This window comes from Carcharhinus amblyrhynchos, chromosome 7 (genome assembly GCF_965287045.1).
Source record: "Carcharhinus amblyrhynchos chromosome 7, sCarAmb.v2.hapA, whole genome shotgun sequence".
NCBI classification, from domain to species: domain Eukaryota; kingdom Metazoa; phylum Chordata; class Chondrichthyes; order Carcharhiniformes; family Carcharhinidae; genus Carcharhinus; species Carcharhinus amblyrhynchos.
In genome coordinates, this window is record NC_137330.1 from 113,575,593 (window position 1) to 113,603,180 (window position 27,588).

The 27,588-nt window shown below is 43.1% G+C and overlaps 1 protein-coding gene and 1 non-coding gene across 2 annotated transcripts in view; one reads left to right on the top strand and one right to left on the bottom strand.

Annotated features, from left to right (window-relative positions):
* Nucleotides 1-27,588, bottom strand: part of slc4a1ap (solute carrier family 4 member 1 adaptor protein) — a 138,605-nt gene that overhangs the window by 92,929 nt on the left and 18,088 nt on the right. The window contains exons 3-5 of the mRNA XM_080192981.1: nucleotides 24,159-24,281; nucleotides 12,560-12,620; nucleotides 5,496-5,635 (exon numbers count right to left, since the gene is read on the bottom strand). Coding sequence (XP_080049107.1) covers nucleotides 5,496-5,635; nucleotides 12,560-12,620; nucleotides 24,159-24,281 — 324 coding nt within the window. The remainder of the gene's footprint in view (nucleotides 1-5,495; nucleotides 5,636-12,559; nucleotides 12,621-24,158; nucleotides 24,282-27,588) is intronic.
* Nucleotides 1,386-1,457, top strand: trnac-gca (transfer RNA cysteine (anticodon GCA)). The gene has a single exon. It is a non-coding gene; the product is annotated as a tRNA-Cys (tRNA).

The window sequence follows — 27,588 nt, forward strand, 5'->3', positions numbered from 1 at the left end:
TTGACAAGTTGGGCCAAAGGGCCTGTTTCCATGCTGTAAACCTCTGACTCTATGGCTGAAGACTGGTACCTGTGATGCTGGGGACCTCCAGAAAAGGTTGAGATGTATCATTCAATCAGCACTTACTTTTTGCACTGATGTGTTAGGCTCCCCATCAATGAGGAAGGGAATATTTGGGGAGCCTCTTCCCTCAGTTACTTGTTTAATTGTCCACCAACATTCATGATTGAATATGGCAGAACTGCGGAGCTTAGATCTGACCCATTGGTTTGAATTGCTCACTTTTATCTATTAAAGTAAAATTTATTGACTAGTCACAAGTAGGCTTATATTAGCACTGCAATGAAGTCACAATGAAAATCCCCCAGTCATCACACTCCAGTGCCTGTTCGGATACAGTGAAGGAAAATTTAGCATGGTCAACGCACCTAAACAACATGTGGGAGAAAACCCACACAGACATGGGGAGAATGTACAAACTCCACACTGACAGTGAGTGACCTAAGCCAGGAATTGAACCCAAGTCGTGGTGCTGTGCTGTGCCACTGTGCTGCCTCTGCATGCCACTTCTGCTGTTTGGCATGATCACCTTCCCAAACTGTTTCAAACTTTTGTTCAGTATCTTCCCTTAACCTTCCCTCCTGAGATGCCAAGTTCTTGCAAATGCTTTATACCCTTTATAAATGTTAAGTATAGGTTTTTATTGTGGCAACTGCACGATTAGCTAATTACACATACGTTCTGTGGGATGAGAATAAGAATCATCAGCACTTTCCTCTCTTGTTACTGTGCAATTTTCCCGTACCACAGCCCAGCCAAGAACTGACAGGGGAAAATAAACTCTGCAAGGGAACCAAGCATCAACTGAGACCTATGCCTCTCTGTGTTTTATTAGGAGAGACAGATGGCCTCCTGCATTGTAGCACATTTAATGTCTTGTTATTTGCCATCACTTCAGATTTATGAAACAATATATGAGAGCAGTTTCTGGGCTCCCACTTACTATATCACTTACGCAAAATATTTACAAGAGGATGGTGAGCTGCTGAATATGGAGTTTATCCTGCAACTGTGCGAGGCTAAACTACTCAACTGAATTGTGCATGAGCGGGCTACAATCATATATTCAGAGACTTAGGGCTAATATTAAGAGTAGTACAGAGATTTGGTTACTTAATCGATTTATGCCCGTTAAGTAATTATCTCCCCCACAACCTTGTGGAACAACTTCTACCTCATGGCAGAAGAGTTTGAATGCAACAACCATTGCCAAATGCTTTTCAAATCACTCCTATTTTGCTGTACTTATTACCAGTTAAAATGCCTCATATATTGCTCAGGAAACTACTTGGGAATGCAGTAATTTTAAAGTTAGGAATCATTAAGGGGGCACAGCTCAATGGTAGAACATTTGACTGCAGATCAAGAGTTCCTTGGTTCAAATCCGGGTGCCCCCTTCAGTACCTAATTTGATTTCTGGGGCGGCACGGTAGCACAGTGGTTAGCACTGCTGCCTCACAGAGCCAGGGACCCGGGTTAAGTCACGGTCTGTGTGGAGTCTGCACGTTCTCCACAGGTCTGTGTGGGTTTCCTCCGAGTGCTCCAGTTTCCTCCCACAATCCAGAGATATGCAGGTTAGGTTGATTGGCTATGTTAAGTTGCCCCTTAGTGGCAGGGGCTTAGTAGGGTAAATTTGTGGGGTTATGGGGAAAGGGTCTGAGAGGGATTGTGATAGGTGCAGACTAAATGGGCCAAATGCTCTCTTTCTGCACTGTAGGGATTCCACGATTCTCGGAATTACTGATGGACGTAGTCTTAGTATAAACCATTTTCTTTGCTATCCTTCTATGTCGCAACACGTCCTAATATAAGACAAAAGTAATAACTGGAGCCAGGCCTTGCTTGGTCCTTAGTCTGGTATTTTATAGATGAGCCTGGGTGAACTTACCCTCGTTTTCACATTTCAGATTCTCTGTAGGGGGGCTTGGTAGCACAGTGGTTAGCACTGCTGCCTCACAGCGATCTGTGTTCAATTGTAGTCTCAGGTCACTGCCTCTGTGAAGTTTGCACGTTTTCCTCATGTTTGTGTGGGTTTCCTCTGGGTACTTTGGGAGTTTTCCCCCTCAGTCCAAAGAATTGGAAGTTAGGTTGACTGGACATCTTTGTGTCAGGGGGTCTAGCAGGATAAATACATGGAATGTCAGGGATAGGCCTGATTGTTGTTGGTGCAAGGCTCATTAGGTCAAATGGCCTCCTTCTGCATTGTAGTGATTCAATGTTGATCCAGCAGAGAATGGGAAATAACTCTCTCAATGGTTCTTTGCAAAATACTGCACTGAAGGTGGCACAGTGGTTAGTACTGCTGTCTCACAGCTCCAGGTACCCAGGTTCAATTCCCAGCTTGGGTCATTGTCTGTGCGTTCTTCCTGCGTCAGTGTGGGTTTCCTCCGGGTGCTCTAGTTTTCTCCCACAGTCCAAAAGACGTGCTGGTGAGATGCTTTAGCCATGCTGAATTCTCCCTCAGTGTACCTGAACAGGTGCCTGAGTGTGGCGACTAGGGGATTTTCACAGTATCTTCATTGCAGCATTAATGTAAGCACACTTGTAACTAATAAAAAAAGAACTCAATCACTCTTTGAACTTCCTTCAGTAATGGTCAATTAAACAGGAAGCAAAGTGAAACTCAATGAATTTCCAATGGCTAGACTGGAGAAGAATGAATAAAAATCACCAAAATCTTCATTAATAAATGCAAGAATGACAGGCTGCATTAACAAAGCTGTTGGCTCCATCAAGGCAAATCTGATATGCTTCAAGTGGCATTTGTTTAGTCTTTATCTGGATGTCTCTGGATGGAAATGAATACTATTTGCCACTCTGCTTACCAAATCTAAACCATCCAAATTGAGACTTGCTCATTTTGTCTGCTAGGCCTTCACTCACTTCAGCTTTCTCTTATGGTGTCTCTTACCTTTTTTTAATCTCAAGTCACAGTGGAATAAAAGGGGAGACATTGACAGGTGTGAAATGTAACATAAATAAGATCCGTCAGTGTTGGCAGCAGAATAAATGGTGCAGGTAAAAAGATTGCTGAACACAACCGTGTTTAACAGTCTATGCCCAACACAATAGCAGAATAAATTACTGTCCTGTGCGCCCAAGCTTTAAAACCACAGAATACAGTTATCATTTACTGTCTTTTCAGGATCCAAATGCTGAAACAAGAGAGTAGAGGTACTTTTATGCCACTGCATATGATAGCAGCATCTCAATTTACGTATTCAGCTTATTTGAACTTCTTTCCTTTTCTCACCAATACGAGAATCAGTGTGCAAGATAACTCTTCAAATATTTAAAACTGATGTTAGCAGAGGGACTGTTACGTGGGCTACACACAAAGGGAACCAATCATAACTTGAAGCCTCTTTAAAGCGAACCATTTCTGTTGCTTCAACTTCAGGTACAGAAGTAAAGAATGATGTATTGCTCCCAAGACTAGACTTCAGTCCCATTGCACCACTTGGCAGACAATGTGACTACATTATTTATGGCCTGTTCAGGAATTTACTTGTGTAAACTTCCCTGTTTTCTATTTGGCATGAATGATATTTGACTGAGTGCCATAAAATGTTATCCAAAAGACAAAGCAAACTTTCTTAAATCTGGTGCGCTGACTAAGGAATAATTGGGTGATGATCTGAATTCTCAATCTTCCATGCAACAATTAACTGACCTTAATTGTGTCACCATGAGGGGCAACAAATGGACATCAGCTACTTCCCCACTGGGAATTAAAGAGAAAAACAAAAGTCACTCTGGTCCTCTGTTCCACACCAAGGGGTTTGTTAGTCGACACCAGCAGAGATTTGGAAATAAGGCAACTCACCCACCACCCCCTAGCCCACCCATGATGGTTGCAAATAGGGGAAATCCAAAGAAAAGGATCAGCAGAAAGTCACTGAAATGGCATGAGGTGGCATGGTGGCACTGTGGTTAGCACTGCTGCCTCACAGTGCCAGGGACCCGGGTTCAATTCCCAGCTTAGATCACTGTCTGTGCAGAGCTTGCGCATTCTCCCCACATCTGCGTGGGTTTCCTACGGGTGCTCCAGTTTCCTCCCACAGTCTGAAAGATGTGCTGGTTAGGTGCATTGGCCATGCTAAATTCTCCAGTGTACCCAAATAGGCACCGGAGTGTGGCGTCTAGGGGATTTTCACAGTAACTTCATTGCGGTGTTAATGTAAGCCTACTTGTGACCCTAATAAACTTCACTTCAAAAGCATGCAGTAGCAAAAGGTTAAAATACACAATTCCTTAAAGGTACTGGTGCAGTTTGATAAACCCATAGGGTTTATAAATGGTGGCATAGATCCAAAGAATACAGAAGTGATGCTGAATTTATATAAACATCAGTTAAGCTATAACAAACTATGTGCAGTTTTGTTGCAGGAGGAACATTAAAGCCTTGAAATCATAGAATGGACAATTAACAGAATAATGATAGTCACGAAGAGAGCCCTAAGCTACTGGAGGGCATTTCGCTCGGAGCAGAAAAGGCCAAGAGAAAATGCAATTAAAGATTTTAAAAATTATGAAAGGTCAAAAGGGAATAGGATTGGTACTGGAGTTAGTGACAAGGGACTATCAATTTGAAATGGTCACTAAGTGAGCGAGGAAGGGCATTAAAAAAAAATCTCTTCCTGCAACATGTTGCTGGAGCATGGAATGCATTGCCAGGGAGTAATCAAAGGAGAGACATCTGCATCTTTAAAAGAAAAAGTGGATAAATACTGGAAACAAAAGGACAAACAGAGCTATGGGAAGGAGCAGTGGGACTGGTTTTGAATTGCTCCAGCAAAGAACTGGCACAGACATAATGAGTCTAATGGCCTCCATCTGTACTGTAAAATTCCATGTTTCTGAGCATTAATGCTGAACTCTGACTACTCAATTAATGCAAGAAATGAGCTCATTTGGTTTGAATCCTTTAACTGTGTTGGCAACGATGACTGTCCTAATAACTAGTACATAATCCATCTCAATTCTCTTTCCATTCATTTTATGGATGTCCCTTTGGCAATTTATTCAGTCTTAATTGAAGCTGAAACGTTGACTACTTCTGAGATAAATCAAGCAGTTAAAAAGTCAAGCAGAGTTCACTATTGGCATACTTTCCCTCTCTCAGGTACGATTTATTTGAATTCTGACACAAACAAACCATCACCAACCCCTCACCACCCCCCACCCGTCAAGAAAATGATAAAGCAGATGAACTCCTTTAGGGGAACCACCAGTGTCAACATGCACGAAGACTGGAGGAGTCCTTGCCTAAGCCTCTCAAAGGTAGGTCCCAGATGGGCAAGGAAGGAGGTGATAGTTTTTCCAAACTCAAGCAAAGACCGCATACTGGGATACTTAGTTTACAATTAATGGTGCTCATTTTAAATCATTTTGCTGGAAACTGAATTGGAAAGAATAGTATGGGTGGTACAAACCTGCCTCCAGGCGCAAAACCCCTCTGGCATCCAGTATCCTGCAGGCCTCCAACGAACACTGAAGCATGGCTTCTTTCTTTTTGCCAGTGTGCGTCACCTCTGCTACAAGCTCTCTTCCGAGCGCATCATCCACCGGTAGCCTGACAATGAGAAGACAGTCACTTAACACCATAGCCCATGCTGCGCAAGTACCAGTGAAAAAGGCAGACAATGAATTAGAACAGGGATATGAAATGTGACTGCTCTCTCATTTATACTACTCAGTTTACCCCTATGTCATTACACCTCTACTGCCCAGATTTCTATTTATTATGCTGGACTAATAATCATAGAATCACAGAACTACAACGGCTCAGTAAGAGGCCATTTGGCTCAATGGGGCTGCACCAAGTCTCCAAAAGAGCATCATGATTTAGTGCCATCCCCTGTACCTCTGCACATTGTTTCTATTCAAGTAATCATCTAATGCCCTCTTGAATGCCTCAGTTAAACCTGCCTCCACTATGCTTCCTGGCAGTGCCTGCCAGAACCAAACCACGCGCTATGTGAAAAAGCCTTCTTCTGGCATCACATTTGCTTCTTTTACAAATTACTTTAAAACTGCGCCCTCTCCTTCTTGGTCGTTTGACAAGCAGGCACAGTTTCTCCCTATCTCTTTATCAGGGGCCTGGACAAATAATCCAGACACAAAACGGGGAATTAAAATCAGTCAACAAAATTGAATAAAAAGCTAGCATCAGTAATGGCAACCAAGGAATTACAGGGATGTGATTAAAAAAACAATGGTTCACTACTGTCCTTTCAGGAAGGAAATCTGCCTTCCTTACCTAGTCTGACCTGTATGACTCCAGACCACAGCTATAGTCAGAAACTTTTTCCCAGGGTGGAACTGCAAATTACTAGGAGGCATTTAAGGTATGAGGACAAGGTTTAGAGGAGATGCATAAGGCACGTTTATTACACAGAGGACGCTGGGTGCCCGGAACACACTGCGGGGGAGGTAGTAGAAGCAGATACGGCAGTGATTTTTAAGGGCATTTCAACAAATACATGAATAGGATGGGAATAGAGGGATTTGGTCCCCCCAGAAGGATCAGGGATTTTATTTGTCAGGCTGCGTGTGTGCGTGTGGCGGGGCGGGGGGCGAGCGGAAGGAGGAGGAGGAGGAGAGAGAAAGGATTGCCTGTTTCTGTGCTATAATTTTCTTTGTTTCATATAACTGACTTTTAAATGCCCTCTGAGCAAACCACTCATTTGCCATCATTTTCACATGGGAAAATAAGAATGGGCAATAAATGATGGCTGACCTTACTGGTGTTGCTCACTTCTAGCGAATGAATAAATTTAAAAGGTTAAATTAAACTAATTGATTATTGCAAAATCATAGAATGATATGGTACAGAAGGAGGCCATTGTGCCAGTGCTGGTTCTTTGGTTGGGCTGTCCAACTGACCCCACATTTCTGATATGTCGCCATGGCTCAGAAATATATTTTCCCTTCAAGTAATTCTAATTCTCCCTTCAATATTTCAGCACAGTGTCCCAAGCCCTGCTGTCCAAAAATTGGAACTGTCTGAAAACCGGACATTTTTAAAATCTAGCAACTATTAAAAGAAATTACTTGCACAATTTGGCAAAGGTGTGTTCTGGTGCTTGATTAGTCATCCCCTTTGTTGCTTGCACGCCAGTATACTCCTATACTCTGAGCAACCCAAGCCCCCACCCGACCCAGCTTGATCCAAATCACCTGACCTAAAATCTGACAAGATCTGAAATCTGGCACAACCTCGGTGCCAAAGTTGCCAGTTTTGAGACAACACCTGCACTATTGAACTTGTATTTGTACAGTGCAGATCATTCTGGTAATCGACCCATCTGCCAACAGAAACAATTTCTCCTTATTTACTCCATCAAAATCATTCATAATTTTGAACACCTCTATCAAATATCCTCCGAACCTTCTCTGATCTGGGAAAAACCCAAGCTTCTCCAATCTCTCTGACGCTCAAGTCATTGACATTAATACAAATGTGTTTGCCCTGGGTCACACTGATGCCCAGGAATGCTGACATTCTGCACTTGCAAGGTATCTAATTCCCTGCTATCATTATTGTATGTTAATTAATTTGTTTCCTTCGTTAATTTATAATTAATAAACCCTATTACTCCCAGTTGTTCATTGCTCATTTTTACCACTGATTAGTCACTGAGCCCTTTTGTTTTGTTTTTATTCCAATTCAATCAAATCAAATCCAATTCAGAGTCTCAACAGGTTGAGACATTCCCGATCCAAGCTGACAAGACAGGACTCTCACCTCCTGTCTTGGGCTTGATCTACATGATCCAAGCTGATTGGAGTAGGCATTGCACTTCCTCCAAGACTCGATCTTACTTGCATCTTAGCCAAAAGGCCGAGATGCCACTTTTAAAAATTGCTTTAAATGAAGCTAAAATGTAACCTAATGACTTCAACCAAGTATGTATTATATACGTGCTCTTTAGTCTTTCTGTAGTCGACTTAGGCAGAGTTGGTGTACTTGGTGACTGCCTGATGCTCTTGGAGATGGTGTGTTTGGCTAGCTTGCCCGGTAGCATGAGACGGACTGCGCTCTGGATCTCCTGTGCCAAGATGGTATGCCACTTGTTGTAGTGGATGAGGTGCGATGCCTCAGAGGCAAGCGCTCGAAGATGTTGATCATGAAAGAGCTCATGAAGCTTACGGCCTTGGACGAGATGCAGGTGGAGGGATGGATCTGGGTCAGCACCCAGTACACATAAATGGAGTAGCTCTGCTTGCAGGCCTTCTTTTGCTTCTTGGTGATATTAGTCAATGACTGCTTGGACACCTTACAGGACATGCCGCCCTTAGCCGCAAGCTCAGGCATTCCAAATCCACTTCATCTGACGATACTACACTTGATCTTAACCAAAAGGCCAAGAAGCGATGGAGATATCATGGTATCTGTGCGAAATTAGCCTTCCGTGGTGATTGTAACATTTAAGGTACAGGATGTTCCAATGCTTGTCACATTGGTGCCTGCCAAGTTACAAGGATGGGACCCTCTGAGAGTGTTTTGTTAGGTCAACAGATCAGTTTAAGGGTCAGTGAACTTCTATTGGGAGTCAGTCAGTTTCAGGAGAGTCTGAAGTGGGGAGAGTGGGGGGAAGAAGCTCAGGAGGTGCTGAGAAGAAAGCTCAGTGGAAGACCTAATAATCAAAGAACGCTTAGAGGAAGCGCTGGGAGTTACATTTAGTTGGATACAGCTGGAAAACAGGTGTTCAGAGAAACTCAGGCCAATGCCAGCTCTCTTTAGCGAAAAGCTGAAAGTATGCCACAAGGGAGAAGCAGAAATACAGCTTGGGGAATCCAGGAGAAGATGGAATCTTGGAAGGTGAGAATGAAACTCTACAAGGTGGGCAACTGTTAAAACTGTCCAAGTGGGAATGACTTTTGGAGAGAACATCAAAGAGAAATCTTTGAAGGTGAAACTGGGAATACCTCGTGAGACAGAATTTCAATGCGGTTCTTTGATTTGGTGTTTACTGACGTCTGGGTGAGGTTTTGAGAAATCTATAGACTGCGTCTTGGTTGCATCTATCATTTGCTCTGTAGTGTGATGTGTTCAATCATAGTTTGTCTGTTAATTCCCATGTACTGCGTAGTCTAACTACAGGGTAAGTACATATACTGTAAATTGTTTTATCTTTTTGAATTTGTCTTCTTCAACAATCAATCACTAAGGAGTATGATTATCCACCTAAGAAACTTCGTGTTACTGGTCATGAGTTCTGTTGATCCTTGAGTAAATTTTGTTTTTGTTTGGTCAAAACCTATGGAATCTTGTGGGTTTATTCCAAAAGTAGGTGCCTCAATTCTCGACCTTTATCTGCTTTAACAAAACATCAACAGTCCCTAAACAGATCTTCCCACACGTCTGGCTAAGGATAACAGAGGCCCAAACTCCACACGTCATTCTAGGCATGTTCTCAACAAAGCCCTGTACAATTTTGGCAAATAAATGTCAGCATGACATTTGTGTTCCTCATTGCTTGCTGTACCTGCATGCTAATTTTCCATGCTTCTTGTATGAAAACTCCCAATTCTCTCGGAATTTCAAGTTTTACAGAATTATTCTGTTTTTCTGTTCTTGCTATCAAAGTGAATGTCCTCATACTTGCCTGCAATATATTCCATTGGGCACCCTGCTGCCCACTCATTTAACCTATTTATATCTTTATAGTCTCTTTGTGTCTGCCTTATAACGAGCATTCCCAGCTTTCTTTGTATCACCAAATAATGTGAACAGTTTTCATATAAGTCTTTAATGTAGATTGTAAATAATTGAGGCACCAGCACTGATCCTTGTGTCCCTCTGCTAGTTACAACCTTGGAAATGAAAATTTCCCATTTATTCCTACTTTCTGCTTCCTGTCCATTATTAACTGATCCTCTATCCACACATTACCCCAACTCCACGACCACTTATCTTGTGAATTAGCCTTTGCGTATCCGGAGATGAGGGGGTTGGACTATGAAGAGAGGCTGAATAGACTGGGTTTGTACTCTTTGGAGTTTAGAAGGATGAGGGGGGATCTTATCGAGATGTATAAGATAATGAAGGGGAAGGATAGGGTAGAGGTAGAGAGATTCTTCCCGCTCAGCAAGGACAGCTGGACTAGAGGGCACAGCCTCAAGATAAGGGGGGGGCGCAGTTTAGAACGGAGTTGAGGAGGAACTTCTTCACTCAAAGGGTGGTGAATCTCTGGAATTCTCTGCCCGTTGAAGTGGTAGAGGCTACCTTCCTAAATATATTTAAGACACGGGTAGATAGGTTTTTTGTAGGCAAGGGAATTAAGGGTTATGGGGAGAAAGCAGGAAAGTGGAACTGAGCCACTTCAGATCAGCCATGATCTTATTGAATGGCGGGGCAGGCTCGAAGGGCTAGATGGCCTACTCCTGCTCCTATTTCTTATGTTCTTATGTAACACCTTATTGGATGCTTTCTAGAAATCCAAGTATTCTATATCTATTGGCTCTCCTTTTTCTACCCTACTAGCTAAATCTGAAACTATTAATTCCCTTTTGCTAAACTATTTGACTTCGCCTGAGCATTATATGATATCTATATCGAGTTATGTTCCAGTTGAAATCATTCTGCACAAATTCAAACAATGAGGAGACAACTACAAAAAATGTGCCAGAGCTTAGATTAGATGCCACAAATTGAATTTATATAATTAAAACTCAGTCCGGCTGAAGCTGACACAAATTTTCCCTTTCTGCCATAAACAAATTTAGTAAGTAGTGGGTCACATTTCACAGCACATGATAAAACCATTTTGGGGGTGGGGAATGGATCATGAAGGATGCCCGAATTAACCCCAGTTTCTGAATGCCTGATGCAAAAAGCTCATCTTCACTCTAAAACTCACTGATCTCAACAGCTAAAAGAGAGAACAAAGGCTGGCACTGGGGCTAAAAAAGACCCTCATATGCAATTGAAACATGGCTTAATGTGCAAAATCACAAGCACCCAGGCTAGGTAAGGAAAGCCACATAATGCCTGATGGTGAACTGAACCATAACTGAACAGGATGGTTCTGAAGAGGAGTCTTATTGGGCTCATCCTTGGAGTTACCATTGACAAGAAACTCAATTGGATTTGCCACAGAAACACAGTGGCTACAAGGGCAGGTCAGAGGCTAGGAATACTGCAGCAAGTATCTTATCTCCTGACTCCACAAAGCCTATCCACCATCTATAAGGCACAAGTCAGGAATGTGATGGAATACTCCCCACTTGCCTGGATGGGTGCAGCTCCAATAACACTCAAGAAACTTGACACCATCCAGGACAAAGCAGCCCACTTCATTGGCATCACATCCACAAATGTCCACTCCCTCCACCACTGACACTCAGTAATGTGTACTATCTACAAGCTGCACTGCAGCAATATATCAAAGATCCTTAGATAGCACCTTCCAAACCCACGCCCACTTCCATCTACAAGGACAAGGGCAGCAGATACATGGGAACACCACCACCTGCAAGCTTCCCTCCAAGCCACTCACCGTCCTGACTTGGAAATATAATGCCATTCCTTCGCAGTTGCTGAGTCAAAGTCCTAATGGCATTGTGGGCCAACCCACAGCACACGGTCTACCACGTTTCAAGAAGTCAGCTCAGCAGCACCTTCTCAAGGGCAACTAGGCAATAAATGCTGGCCAGCCAGCAATGCCCATGTCCCATGAATGACTAAGCAAAAATTAACTCTGCTTCTCTCTCCACAGATGTTATGGGACCTGCTGAGTTTTTACAGTTTGTTTCTACCTAAGGTTCTAATGTTGATCCTTTGTCTATGCAGAATTGACTGGCCTTGGTTGGGACTGAGGTAGGGGCATAACAATTAATCTTATCAAATTCGCACTCGTGAAAGTGTGGAGGGATTGTGAAAACATGGGAGACAATAATCCAGAGTCCGTACTTCTGATTGTTATGGAGTGTGAATGCTGGATATTGGACTCTACACCATAGGAAACAGGACAGACATAGTCAAAGTACCATATCACGGTTAGCCAAGGAAGAGCTTTTTACTGCACGGAATACCATTTGTAGTTTAATGAAGTCAGAACTGCAAAGCTATGCCCACTGGTGGTACAGGGTAGAATTCTTGCCTGCCACATGGGAGGCCTGAGTTCAAATCCCAGCCAATGCAAAGCCCCTTCTTTAGGGCAGCACTGTGGGACCCGGGTTCGATTCCCAGCTCGGATCACTGTCTGTGTGGAGTTTGCACATTCTCCCCGTGTGTGGGGTTTCTTCCAGGTGCTCTGGTTTCTTCCCACAGTCCAAAGATGTGCGGGTCAGGTTGATTGGCTATGCTAAATTGTCACTTAGTGTCAGGGGGACTAGCAGGGTAAATACATGGGGCTATGGGGACAAGAGTTGGGTGGGATTGTGGTCAGTGCAGACTTGATGGGCTGAACGGCCTCCTTTTGCACTGTAGGGATTCTTTGATTCTTCTCTGTCTTTAATAATTACTTTTTTCAAATAAAATCTACTATACCTGACTCTACAGACCCAAATACCAGAGCCACGCTCATCATACTCATATTCCAGCTCCTCACCTGCAAAAAAAAATAAAATGAAAGGGATCAAATAGGAGAGGTTTTGAAATTTTGGTTCTATTATGTTAAACAATACAGAGCTACATGATTCACATTGTAGGAACAGGAAAGACTTGTATTATAAATCAAAACTCTCAGAAATTACTTAAAGGCATCTCATACACAATGCAGTGCAGCGACTACTATAAACACAAACCAGGCAGGCACCGTGCACACAGCAAAATCAAACACACAATAACAAGATAATAATCAGTTAACCTGCTGATTTATTGGTGTGCCCTTGTCCCACAACTGCGCTGTCAGATTGCCCGCCCAATGCTAAACTGCAGATGTCAAAACTTGCACCAGCTGAACATTAGGAAGATCAAAGCCATTGTTTCTAAGGTCCTGCCATGAATTCTACACGTTTTGCACTGACCTCAACCCCTCCCTGTCAGCTTGTTTAGACTAATTGGAGTGCAACTCTGGTTTTCTGTTTGACAGAGAACAGAGCTCCAAACCCTATGTGGCCTCCATTTCGAAGATGACTCACTTCCCCCTCCGAAACATTGCAATCCCCTTTGCCTACCTCAGCCTCATTGTGCTGAAACCTATACATTTGTTTTTAATCATCTTTACACTCAATTTCTCCAATATTTCCTTTTCCAGCAGCATATCCTGAACCTTCCATAAACTCCAACCGGGACCAAACTTCAGCTGTATCTTGTCCCGCACTAAATTATGTTTGTAAGCATCCAACCTTCACTGACTTACAGCAGCTTCCGTTATCCATATTGAATTGCATTTAAAATCCTCATCCTTATCTTCAATTCCTTCAATAGCCTGGCTTCACCAAACCACTGCAACCTCCACTACTGTGTCTTCAGTTTTTTTTTCCTCTAAGGAGTGTTAGTAAAAGGATTCAGCCTTGGGATCCTTCTATCATCCAAGTAAATGGTGGCAGATCTGGATCTCAGCTCCATTTTCCTGTCTTTGCACCATGTCCTTTGGAACTCTTACCTAACAAAAATCTAGCTCAGTCTTAAAAACCTCAGACCTCTTCTTGTAGCCAGAATATTTAAAACACTGGTCTAGATCAAGTTTTGGTCACTGGTAACCCCAGGATGTTGATATTCAGAGATTCAGTGATGAATGTCAAGATTCTTGAATATCAACATTGACTTGTCAAAATTGTTGGATTTTCTCTTGCTGGAGATGATCATTCATGTGACATAAATGTTACTTGCCTGCCCAAGACTGAATGTAGTCCAGGCCTTGCTGAATATGTACATGCATTTAAGGAGTCACAAATTACGCTAGACACCGCAATCAGCGGCGAACATCCCCTCCTGATCTTATGACGAAGGGAATGTCATTGATAAAGCAGCTGAAATTAGTTGGGCCAAAAACACGTCCCTGATGAACTCCTGTAGTGATGTGCTGGAACTGAGATGATAGAGTCATAGACGTTTACTGCATAGAAACAGGCCCTCCAGTCCAACTTGTCCATGCCACCCTTTTTTTTAAACCCCTAAGCTTGTCCCAATTGTCCGCATTTGGCCCATATCTCTCTATAGCTATCTAAATGCTTTTTAAAAGCCAAAATTGTTCCCGTCTCCATCACTACCTCTGGCAACTTGTTCCAGAGGCTCACCCACCCTGTGTGAAAAAATTTCCCCTCTGGACACTTTGTATCTCCCCCCTCTCACCCTAAACCTATGCCCTCTAGTTTTAGACTCTCCTACCTTTGGGAAAAGATATTGACCATCTAGCTGATCTATGCACCTCATTATTTTATAGACCTCTATAAACTCACCCCTCAGCCTTCTTCGCTCCAGAAACAAAAAGTCCCTGTCTACCCAGCCTCTACTTATAATTCAAACCATCAAGTCCCGGTGGCATCCTAGGAAATCTTTTCTGCACTCTTTCTAGTTTAATAATATTCTTTCTATAATAGGGTGACCTGAACTGTACACAGTATTCCAACATTGACCTCCAATAGTCATAACCATCTTCCTTTGTGCTAGTTCTTACTTTAACTGCTGCAGAATTTTCCCCAATTCCCACTGACTCCAGTTTTGCTAGGGCTCCGTGATGTCACGCTCACACAAATGCTGCCTTCATGTCAAAGGCAGTCACTCTCACCTCACCTAACTGGAGGGATTCAAACATAGAGGTCTGGGAAAGAAGGGAATGGATTTGGGAGGTGACAATACATTCAAAGCTCCACATGAATCCACAGACATCTGATTTAGGAAAAGGCCAAGCTCACAGAAACAAAACAATGCTTCCAATGGATTGCACAAAACTTTGTAAATAAAGCTCACTGCACACACAGGAAGCTAAGCAGAACTTACAGTGCAACTGATTAGCAAGATTGCCAGCTTCTGGTCAATGCAAGTCAATACATCCCATGTCACGCCTCACTGAGCATCAGGGAACATAAATATTTCCAATGCCCTGCTCCTGCAAGAAGTCAGAAACCACCTAAACAGTATCAATATGGGGTGGCAGAGCAGCCAGCATGACTGTCTCACAGCGTCAGGCACCCAGATTCGACCCAAGGCAATGACCCAAGCATGGGAACATGCACGGCGGAGTTTGCATGTTCTCCCCATGTCTGTGTGGGTTTCCTCCGGGTACTGAAAAATGTGCTGGTTAGGTGCACTGGAGTGTGGCCAGTAGGGGAATTTCACAGTAACTTCATTGCAGTGTCAACGTAAGCCTTACTTGTGATTAATAAACTGTATTCTAGGGATACCATGAAGCAATATCACGCTTCATTAATTAATCTATAATTCAACTGCAGCAAATGCCTTGTTGCCCCCACCACCATCCTACTTCAAAGGAAGTTTCAAACAGAGACAGATCCCACTCTTACCCACTTGGTTCATTTACTGTCACTAGCTGCAAAATAGGGATCATGCAGATACAGGGCCACAAGTCTTGCTGAATAAGCTCACTGCAGGATTCAAACAACTGATAACTCGACTCCGACACACTTAGTGCAAACCGGATGAATTAACTCAATTTATAAACCAGTCTGGTCAGAATACAATACACATTAGAAGCCAGCAGCTATTCGGGGAATGTCAAAATACCACGGTGGTATTTGAAAATGCTGCTAAGTATCAAGGGGAGAGAAAACAGTTTTCCTCCATTAAAAAACCTTTTTTGCCAAGATCGATGCTAACCTCTCAGCATAGCAGAGCTCCAATAGCAGTTGTTCTTTTAATAATGATATGCATAGACTTGCCTGCAGGACAGTTTTAAATTGGGACATACAGAAAGATTTCACACTTAACCCAGGCTTTTGGGCAGTAAGTATTGCTTTATTCTCCTTCTTCAGCTGTCGGTTAAGTATTCTCAGATGACTGAGAGCCCTGGTATCAGTACTTTCCACCACAAGAGAAACAGTCATTATTATGAGTGCGCATGCACGTGTGTGTGTTTATTATACCTGTGTGTGGACACACTTTAGTGTATGTCTGAGTACAGTGCATCTGCATGCAAGTGTTAATTTCTTTTTGCAAACTTAGTATTCAAGATGTGTTTTGTTCATGCTAAGAAACTGAAGGGCTTTCCATCTTACTGTCCACTGGAAGCAAATTCAGGTCAAGTGCAGTGTGACTCATCAGACCGTAAAGATTTGGCATAATAATGCGCTTCAGGCCAAACATCAGAGCAATATTTTTCCCATTTCCCACATCAATCAACCTTTAGCTATTCTTGAGCAAGAATGAAAATACAGTGTCGAGTGGTGCAGAATTAGGGAGTTATGGAGAGTGCGGCCATTCCCACTGGGAACGGGACCGAGTCTAACAAAGCTCACATCATGCAATACATCTTGCAAACAAAGCCGTAAATCTCATCTGCCTGAGCTAGACGCAGGTCAGTGTACAACCCAATGCATTACTCACTCTATAGCGAGACAGTGCCCCAATATTTTTCTATCATCAACATTAATAGAATAATAACCGAGGCCCAGATGCATTTAAGAGGAAACTGGTTAAGTACATGAGGGCGAGAGAAACAAAGAATATGATAATAGGCTGAGCTGAAGTAAGAAGAAACATAAGAAACATAAGAAATAGGAGCAAGAGTAGGCCATCTAGCCCGTCGCGCCTGCCCCGCCATTCAATAAGATCATGGCTGTTCTGAAGTGGCTCAGTTCCACTTTCCTGCTTTCTCCCCAAAACCTTGCCTACCAAAAACCTATCTACCCGTGTCTTAAATTTATTTAGCGAAGTAGCCTCCACCACTTCAACGGGCAGAGAATTCCAGAGATTCACCACCCTTTGAGTGAAGAAGTTCCTCCTCAACTCTGTTCTAAAACTGCACCCCCCCCTTATCTTGAGGCTGTGCCCTCTAGTCCTGCTGTCCTTTCTCAGCGGGAAGAATCTCTCTACCTCTACCCTATCCATCCCCTTCATTATCTTATATGCCTCTATAAGATCCCCCCTCATCCTTCTAAACTCCAACGAGTACAAACCCAGTCTATTCAGCCTCTCTTCATAGTCCAACCCCCTCATCTCTGGTATCAGCCTAGTGAACCTCCTCTGCACTCCTTCCAAGGCCAAAATATCCTTGCGCAAGTGCGGCGACCAAAACTGCACACAGTACTCCAGCTGCGGCCTCACCAATGCCCTGTACAGTTGCAGCAAGACCTCCCTGCTTTTATATTCTATCCCCCTCGCTATAAAGGCCAGCATCCCATTCTCCTTCCTGATCACCTGCTGCACCTGCAGACTGGGTTTTTGCGACTCATGCACCAGGACCCCCAGGTCCCTCTGCACCGTAGCATGCTGCAGCTTTTTGCCCTTTAAATAGTAATCCCTCCTACTATTATTCCTGCCAAAGTGGATAACCTCACACTTGCTAACATTGTACTCCATCTGCCAGGTCTTCACCCACTCGCTCAGCCTATCTAGATCCCTCTGCAGACTTTCCACACCCTCCGCAGAGTTTGCTTTTCCACTTATCTTCGTGTCATCAGCCTCTCTTCATAGTCCAGCCCCCTCATCTCCAGTATCAGCCTAGAGAACCTCCTCAGCACTCCTTCCAAGGCCAAAATATCCTTGCGCAAGTGTCAAAGTATGTTCCATTTTGCTTCTCGATCCTGTTTCCCCATTTCAAGTAAAGGGTGAGAAGGCTTGTGAGAAACATAATCACAGGCATAAAGCTATTGGACTAAATGGACTGGTTCCACAATTCTATGAAACCCCTTCTGGCAGAGAAAGGAGATGTCTGATAGTAATAAAAACAAAAAAGACTGGAAATATTTAGCAAGTTAGGCAGCATCTATGGACATAAGAGTTAATTTTTCAGATCAATGACACTTCCCAACTGCAATATTTTGCTTTTGTATTTTTTTAAGTAGATCACTGAGTTAGGAAAGGATGGAGTAAAGGGCAAAGGAAGTGGCTGAAAACAACAAATTCCTGAGCTGATGCAGCTGGTTGACTAAGGTCTGTACTCCACTTATTGGAAATAAATGAAATCAGTCAGGTGCTGGGATACATGGCCTACGTAGCTAGCAGACCAAACTGAAATTCATATGCAATGTTGTTCAACTGTGTAAAGTAAAATTTGTTTATTAGTGTTACAAGTAGGCTTACATTCACACTGCAATGAAGTCACTGTGAAAATCCCCTAGTCGCCACACTCCGACGCCTGTTAGGAAACTGGGAGCACCTGGAAGAAACCCTCCCAGACATAGCAGAACATGCAGACCCTGCACAGACAGTGACCCGAGCCAGGAATTGAACCCAGGTCCGTGGCACTGTGAGGAAGCAGTGTTAATAAGAATCCTTCAACCTAAGCCTGACTAGAATCAATGTCAGAGTCATAGAAGTTTACAGCATGGAAACAGGGCCTTCGGCCCAACTTGTCCATGTCCCCCTTTTTTTTAAACCACTAAGCTAGTCCCTGTTGCCCATGTTTGGCCCATATTCCTCTATACCCATCTCACCCATGTAATTGTTTAAATGCTTTTTAAAAGACAAAATTGTACCTGCCTCTACTACTACCTCTGTCAGCTTGTTCCAGACACTCACCACCCTCTGTGTGAAATAATTGCCCCTCTGGACCCTTTTATATCTCTCCCCTCTCATCTTAAACCTAAGCCCTCTAGTTTTAGACTTCCCTACCTTTGGGAAAAGATGTTGCCTATATCTTATCCATGCCCCTCATTATTTTATAAATCTCTATAATTTCACCCCTAAGCCTCCTATGCTCCAGAGAAAAAAAAGTCTATCCAGCCTCTCCTTACAACTCAAACCCACCAGCATCCTAGTAAATCTTTTCTGCACTCTTACTTGTTTAATAATATCCTTTCTATAATAGGGTGACCAGAACTGTACACAGTATTCCAAGTGTGGCCTTACCAAAGTTCTGTATAACTTCAACAAGATGTGCCAACTCCTATATTCAATGTTCTGACCGATGAAACCAAGCATGCCGAATGCCTTCTTCACCACTCAATTGTTGAAAAAACCCATCTGGTTCACTAATACCCTTTAGGGATGGAAATCTACCAACCTTACCTGGTCTGATCTACATGTTACTTCAGAACCACATCAATGTGGTTGGCTCTTAACTGCCCTCTGAACAAGGGCAACTAGGGATGGGCAATAAATGCTGGCCAGCCAGCAATGCTCACATCCCATAAATGAATTTTAAAAAATGGAGCTCATAAGGCATCTAAAAACCCACAGCTAACACTGACCTTCCACTTCCGCTCAGCTCTTGCTGGGAAATATCTTCCTTGAGACGGTGGATGAATCAAGGGATGGACGGATGGAGGGAAAGATAGATGTAGATTATTTAGGAGATGTTGAGCTCAGATGGATGTAAAAGATCCCATGCAGGATTTCCAAGAAGGCAGTAGACTAAGCAGGAGATTTCCCACTGTTGTCCTGTCCAGTATTTATCTCTCAATTAACAGCACCGGAATAGATTATCTGGTCATCAATCAGATTACTGTTTGTGGGATCACACTGTGTGCATATTAACTGCCTACATTACAATAGCAACGATGCTTCAATAGTATTTCATTGGCTGAAAAGCAATTTGAGAGGGTCACAATGTCGTGAAAAGCTCTGTTTTTATAACCGTAACCAAAAAGCTACTCCCTCTTTCAAAGACTAAAACAAATTGGCTATGAACTGTTTTGATGATACCTCAGGACCTTTCTTTTCTCATTATAGATCCTGATTAATGTGCTGTGTACTCCCACGCATTTGATGCAGATTTGCAGCTTTTCATTTTACTGGTCTACTGTTCATGAATTTTGGAAGAGAGCACTGAAATGGATAAATTAAGTTTAGTCATTCAGGCCCCAGTTTATTACTTCACAGCTTTAATTATGGCCATTTGAATTCTGCGAGAAATCATGGCTGTTCTATGTGAAAAAAAATCTTCAGCAAACCAGACAGAAAATATGGATGCGAAGCATCATGTTCACATTATGGCACCCCAATACTGAAATATATCTAAAACAACACCTTGCAGATACATTTATTATTGTCACATGTATTAGCATACAGTGAAAAGTATTGTTTCTCGCCCGCTATACAGACAAAGCATAACGTCCATAGAGAAGGAAAGGAGAGGGTGTAGAATGTAGTATTACAGTCAGAGCTAGGGTGTAGAGAAATATCAACTTAATATAAAGTAGATCCATTCAAAATTCTGATGGCAGCAGGGTAGAAACTGTTCTTGAGTTGACTTTTGTATCAGACTTTTGTATCTTTTTCTCTACAGAAGGTGGCGGAAGAGAGAATGTCCGGAGTGCATGAGGTCCTTGATTATGGTAGCTGCTTTTTGGAGGCAGTGGGAAGTGCAGACAGAATCAATGGATGGGACGCTAGTTTGCATGATGGACTGGGCTTCACTCACAACCCTTTGTAGCTTCTTGTGGTCTTAGACAGAGCAGGAGCCATATCAAGCTGTGATACATCCAGAAATGATACTTTCTATAGTGCATATGTGAAAGTTGGTGAGAATCGTAGTGGACATGCCAAACTTCCTCCTGAGAAAATAGAGGTGTTGGTGTTTTTTTTTAACTATAGCATCTGCATGGAGGGAAGAGAACAGATTGTTGGTGATCTGGACACGTGGAAACTTGAAGCTCTCGACCCTTTCCATGTTATCCCCATTGATGTAGACAGGGGATGTCCTCCACTGCACTTCTTTAAGTCAATGACTTATCTCCTTAATTTTACTGACACAGAGATTATTTTCGTGGTACCAATTCACCAGATTCTCTATCTCTTTCCTGTATTCCATCTCATCATTGTATAAATAATGGTGGATTTCAAACATTGTTAGATATATACCATCTTTAACATAGCAAGCATTATCAAACAAAATGTGACACTAGGACACATGCAATGATGTTGGGAGAAGCGACCAAAAGCTTGGTCACAGATGTATGTTTCAATGAGCTTCTTAAAGTAGAAAGAGAGGCAAAGAGGAGTGGTTTTGAGGGAATGAATTTCACAGTTAAGGGCCCACTTTGCTAAAACTAGATTTCAATTTCTTCTAAAGGTTACGGGTACAACAAAACTAAAAACACACAAGAAAATTATTTCTCAGATTAAGGCACTGGTTTCTGCTTCCAATCCCTGCAATTAACTGTACCGGAAACTGCATACCAGAATACATTTGATGTTGTGATGCCCTCCATGGTCAAACAATGAACTGACAATCAATTGGGGGGGGGGGGGGGGGGGGGGGGAGGTGGTGGCATAAAGTTTAAAGTTTATTTAGTGTCACAAGTAGGCTTACATTAACACTGCAATGAAGTTACTGTGAATATTCCCCAGCTGTCACAATGTGCCTGAGGGAGAACTTAGTATGGCCAAAGAACCGAACTAGCACAGTCATTCGGCCTGTGGGAGGAAACCCACACCAACATGGAGAATATGCAAACTCCACACAGACATTAACCCATGGGGCAGCAGTGCTAAACACTGTGCCACCCTAGTGGTAATGTCACTGGGCTAATAATCCAATACTCTAGGGACACAGATTCAAACCCACCATGGTAGCTGGTGATAAAATCTGGTATTTAAAGCTAATCTCAGTGACAGCAACCATGGAATTATAAATTGTCATTCATTACTACCCTTTATAGAAGGAAATCTGCCATCTTTACCCAGTCTGGTCTCCATGTGACTCCAGACCCACTGCAACTGCTCTCATGGGCAATTAGGGCTGGGCAACAAATGCTGCCCTTACCTGCAATGCCCACATGCCATGAATGAATTAAAAAACAAAAGGTTGATTAACTTAAGGAGCTGAAGGGACAATGGATGAAGAAGGCTGTAATAAGAACATAAGAAATAGGAGCAGGAGTGGGCCATCTAGCCCTTCGAGCCTGCCCCGCCATTCAATAAGATCATGGCTGATCTGTCGCTGCTCAGTTCCACTTTCCCGCCCTCTCCCCATAACCCTTAATCCCCTCTCTTATCAAAAACCCATCAGCCCGCGTCTTAAAAATATTTAGTGAGGCGGCCTCCACCACTTCAACGGGCAGAGAATTCCAGAGATTCACCACCCTTGAGTGAAGAAGTTCCTCCTCAACTCCGTTCTAAACCGCCCCCTTTTTATCTTGAGGCTGTGCCCCCTAGTCCTACTGTCTTTTTTGAGCGGGAAGAGTCTCTCCACCTCTATCCTATCCATCCCATTCATCATCTTATACGTCTCAATGAGATCTCCCCTCATTCTTCTAAACTCTAACGAGTACAAACCCAGTTTATTCAGCCTCTCCTCATAGCTCAACCCCCTCAACTCCGGTATCAGCCTAGTAAACCTCCTCTGCAGTCCCTCCAAGGCCAAAATATCTTTGCGCAGGTGCAGCGCCCAAAACTGCACACAGTACTCCAGCTGCGGCCTCACCAATGCCCTATACAGCTGCAGCAAGACCTCCCTACTTTTATATTCAATCCCCCTCGCTACGAAGGCCAGCATCCCATTTGCGTTCCTGACCACCTGCTGCACCTGCAAGCTGGGTTTTTGCGACTCATGCACAAGGACCCCGAGGTCCCTCTGCACCGTCGCCTGCTGCAGTTTTTTGCCCCGTAAGTAATAGTCCTTTCTACCATTCTTCCTACCAAAGTGGACCACCTCACACTTGCCAACATTAAATTCCATTTGCCATTTCCTGGCCCATTCGCCCAGCCTATCTAGATCCTTCTGCAGACTCTCCACACCCTCCGCACAATTTGCCGTTCCCCCAATCTTGGTGTCATCAGCAAATTTCGACACCCTACACTCGGTTCCCTCCTCCAGATCATCTATATAAATGGTAAATAGCTGAGGCCCCAGCACCGACTCCTGGGGCACTCCACTAGTCACCATCCGCCAATCCGAATAGCACCCGTTGACCCCCACTCTCTGTCTCCTATTTGACAACCAAACCTCTATCCACGCTAACACCCTACCCCCAACTCCATGTCCCTCGACCTTCTGCAATAACTTCTTGTGAGGTACTTTGTCAAACGCCTTCTGAAAATCTAGAAAGACCACATCCACCGGCTCTCCTCTATCCACCGCCCTAGACACATCCTCATAGAACTCCAGTAAATTTGTCAGACACGACTTCCCTTTAATGAAACCATGCTGCGTCTGCTCTACCAAGCAATTCCCTTCAAGATGCCTCGCAATTTCCTCCTTAATGACAGATTCTAACATTTTACCTACCACAGACGTTAAACTAACCGGCCTATAATTCCCCGCCTTTTGCCTGGCACCCTTCTTAAACAACGGCGTAACATTAGCCGTTTTCCAATCATCCGGCACTTCCCCGGAATCCAGCGACGTCTGGAAAATAACCACCAAGGCATCCACTATCACCTCCGCCATTTCTTTCAGAACCTTCGGATGCATTCCATCCGGTCCTGGGGACTTGTCCACAATCAGCCCCCTCCAGTCTGTCGAGCACCACCTCTCTAGTAACAGTAATGTCATCGAGACCCTCCAGTCCTACCACCTTTCCATCGCTAACACCCGGCAAATTATTCACGTCCTCCTCCGTGAAGACAGAAACAAAAAAGTTATTCAATACCTTAGCCATATCCTCATCCCCTACCACTAGGTCCCCTTTCTCATCCTCTAAAGGACCAACATTCACCCTAGCCAGCCTCTTCCTTTTTATATATTTATAAAAACTCTTGCTATCCTTTTTTATATTAAGCGCTAGCCCAGCTTCATAGTTTCTCCTACCCTTCTTTATCAACTTCTTTGTCAATCTTTGTTGACATTTAAACCTCTCCCAATCCTCTTCTCGCCCACTACTCTTAGCTACTCTAAATTCCTCCGCTTTTAATTTAACACTTTCCTTCACCTCCTTCGTTATCCACGGCACGTAATCCAGCAAGTGTCTTCAAGACACGGAGGAAGAAACTAAAAATGAAAACTGAAATCACATTACCTGGCTACCTTAATGTACAGAATCATGAAATGCCACCTTTTTGACAGTGAGATCTTTATTAATTCTGCGATGGTTATTTAATTTTTTGATAGTAGGGACTTTGTTTTTTAAAAAAAACTTACCTTCCCTATCGAAGAATCCCTGAAGTGCTTTCTTTGGGTCTTTGATATAAAAAGCTTCTCGGTCTTCCTGAAATTCAATGGAATATGGGTTGTCTTCACTTTCATCCTCCACTGCATCCTCAACTGTTGAAATATTTAAAAATCAATTATAGATCTGGCACTCACAACCTACTTTATATGATAATTCCTTGAATAGCAGATCACTTGCTGCCAAGTGAGATAGAGGCTCACTCCTGATGGTTGCGGTCTAAGGCAATAAAAATAGTTAGGCACGAGGAAGAGGGCTTTTTTACTCCCATTCTTAAAATTACGAAGCCAATGCTCAAAATGGACCCGCAAACCCAAATCCATTCCTTGCTTCCTCCAAAAACCAAATTCAAAAACCCAAATGAATCCAAGTTAAGGTCCCCACAAAGGAGACAAATAAGATCCAAGTTGACAAAATGAGGCATTGCACCCCATCTTGAACTTGATCTTTGCCAAAAAGGCCGAGGGTTGAGACACGGAAAAAGGCTAAGCTACTTGCTTATTAAATTACTAGTTGAGCTTGATGGGGATTCGTTAGTCAATTAGCACGTTTGGTTTTTAACTCATTGCAGCTTTCTTTTTACAAACTTTTCTTTATTTTCACACACCAAGTGGCAACTCAGCCTTCAATTACACAGCAGGGGTCACAGCTATCGATATCTCACCTGAATATGTCTTGAATGGGGTATGGGAATAGCTCATGTTCAGAAGGTGCTGATGTTTCATAAAATAGCATTATGCTTGTCATGCAGAGTGTGTTCAGTATTTTTGAAGGTAAAGTGACAGCCGAGAAGTTTATCAGAAAAATTTTCTATTGGCAGATGGGATTTCTGCTCTCAGAGTCCTCGTGCTGAAGCAGCAAGGCACAAATACCAAACAACTTCTCACATAAAAACAGAGCTAGTACAATCTTAAAGCTTAAGAACAGAGATGTTGAAACAAGAAAAATCCATTTGGTCCATAAAGTCCATTCCTTCCACTGCCCATGTCTGACTGCCCTCAATCATGCGCTGACTTGTTTCACAACCTCCCTGTCATAGGAACATGGAAAATAGAAGCAGGAGTAGGCCATTTGACCCTTCGAGCCTGCTCCGTCATTCGTTTTGATCATGGCTAATCATCTAATTCAATATCCTGATCCCTCCTTCCCCCCATATCCCTTGATCTCCTTGGTCCAAGTTATATCTAATTTCTTGTTGAAATCACAGAGTTTTGACCTCAACCACTTTTACACACATTCACCTCTCTCTGTGTGAAGAAATTTCTCCTCACCTCAATCCTAAAACGTTTACCCCTTCTCCTCAAACTATGGCCCCTAGTTCTGGACTTCCCCACCTTCAGAAACCTTCTTTCTGAATCTACCCTGTCTAACCTGATTAAAATTTTATAAGTTTGTAAGAGATCCCCTCTCACTCTCTAAACAACAAAGAATATAATCCTGCCAGTCAAATCTAATGGTCATATCTTTATTTCATTTCCTTTTTGCCATAGGTTTCTTTTTAAACGTTCCAATTTCCCACTATAAACAAATTTTTGCTTGGCAGTCTTTTTTTAACGTGTGCAAGTTATATATTAACAAATCAAAAGAATAATTAAAGTTTGCTACAGGCTGATGTATCAAAAATAGCAGTCAGTATCTTGGCCTCCAATTGAAAAGCCATGCTTCCTGTGTGCTAGGTATTCTTGGCACTCGGGAATAAGCAAATAAGGTAATGTTGATCTGGTTTAACATTTGTCTAGCAACATAATATTTTTCAGACTATATTAAGAAATATATACAGAATGAACAGGTAGTATTTGGATCAAACCTAGACATTGGGCAATTTGGCTCAACTAAGTTCATCCACTCAGCAAGAACGTGGTTTCCCCATCACTGTTCCTCCAATGACCCAACTTCTTTTTAACTCTCTTCGACCTCACCAAGAAATTAATTCCGTGTGTTAAGAGTCACATGACACAAAGTAGGCTATTTAGCCCATCATACCCATGCCAGCTCTTTGATGATACAATCCAATTGATTTTAACACCCCCGATCTTTTACCATGGCCTTGCAATTTGTTTTTTTTTAAAACTTTTAAAGGATATAGCTAAATTTGTAAATTACTTACTCTTCCTCTAATGTAATTTCAGTCAGTGCATTTCAGATCATTTACTTGATGCTTAAAATGTGATCACGTGTGTGTGGAAGACTTCCTGATAGCAGCCCTGAACTTGACATAGGTTTACTGAAAGCTGCAGGACTACACATGTAATTGAAGTGGGAAAACAAGACTGAGCCATTCAATTAGATTGCAGCTGATCACTGATTCTGTGCAACAGGCTTGTCCAACCCATGCATCCCAGGCTGGATTATGGCCCCCAGAACCACTGTTCAAAGAGCCTGTAAGTAAAGTTGAAGATTCTGATAGAGCCTGCTCCTTCAATCACAGCCTGTTCCTCTCTCACACTTGCAGCCAAGACGACTTCTTAGAGAGCCGACCAGCAGCAAATGTGGGTAAGAAACAGGCTGTGAGTGGAGGGGCAGCAAACATCAGCAGTGAATAAGCTGAGGAAAACAGGCTTTCGAGGCAGCGAGGCAGTGAGAGTGAGACTCTCTGTCAGAGCCATGGGGAAGACAGGCTGTGGAAGATGGACGTGGAAGATGTGTGTGTGAGTTGGGAGGTGGAGTGGAAGAGAGACTGCGGGGGGGGCCAGCAGTGTGAGGTTTGTGGTGGGGGTGGGGGGATGGTAGGAGATAAAGTTAAGTTTATTAGCGTCATAAGTAGGCTTACATTAATACTGCAATGAAGTTACTGTGAAAATCCTCTAGTTGCCACACTCTGGCACCTATTCGGATACACTGAGGGAGAATTTTGCATGGCCAATGCACCTAATCAGCATGTCTTTCAGACTGAGAGAGGAAACCGGAGCACCCAGAGAAAACCACGCAGACACAGAGAAAACGTGCAAACTCCACAGTCAGTGAATCAAGCTGGGAATCGAACCCAGGTCCCTAGCGCTGTGAGGCAGCAGTGCTAACCATTGTGCCACCTGACGCTGGCTGGTGCATGCAAGGGGGATTCAGTGAGTGTGAGAGAGGGAGGGAATAAGAGAGAGAGGGAGTGGGCATGAGATAGTGATTGTGACAGTGTACGTGACAAGATGAGAGATTAAGACAGCGAATGTGTCTGTTGCTCTCCCAGGCTCAGGATTCTCACTCACCTTCATCCCCACACACCAACTCACACAGTGGACGAAGGTGAGTGAGTGAGTGCCCTGAGAATAGGAGTGAGCCAGACACGCACATTCTGACCCTTTCTACGGTCATCTTTATTAATTACCTTCAAAAGAAAATAATCAATTTATTGCTTTGACACTGGCTTATTTCTATTTAGCAAGTTGTTTATCTTCCTCATACTCCTTA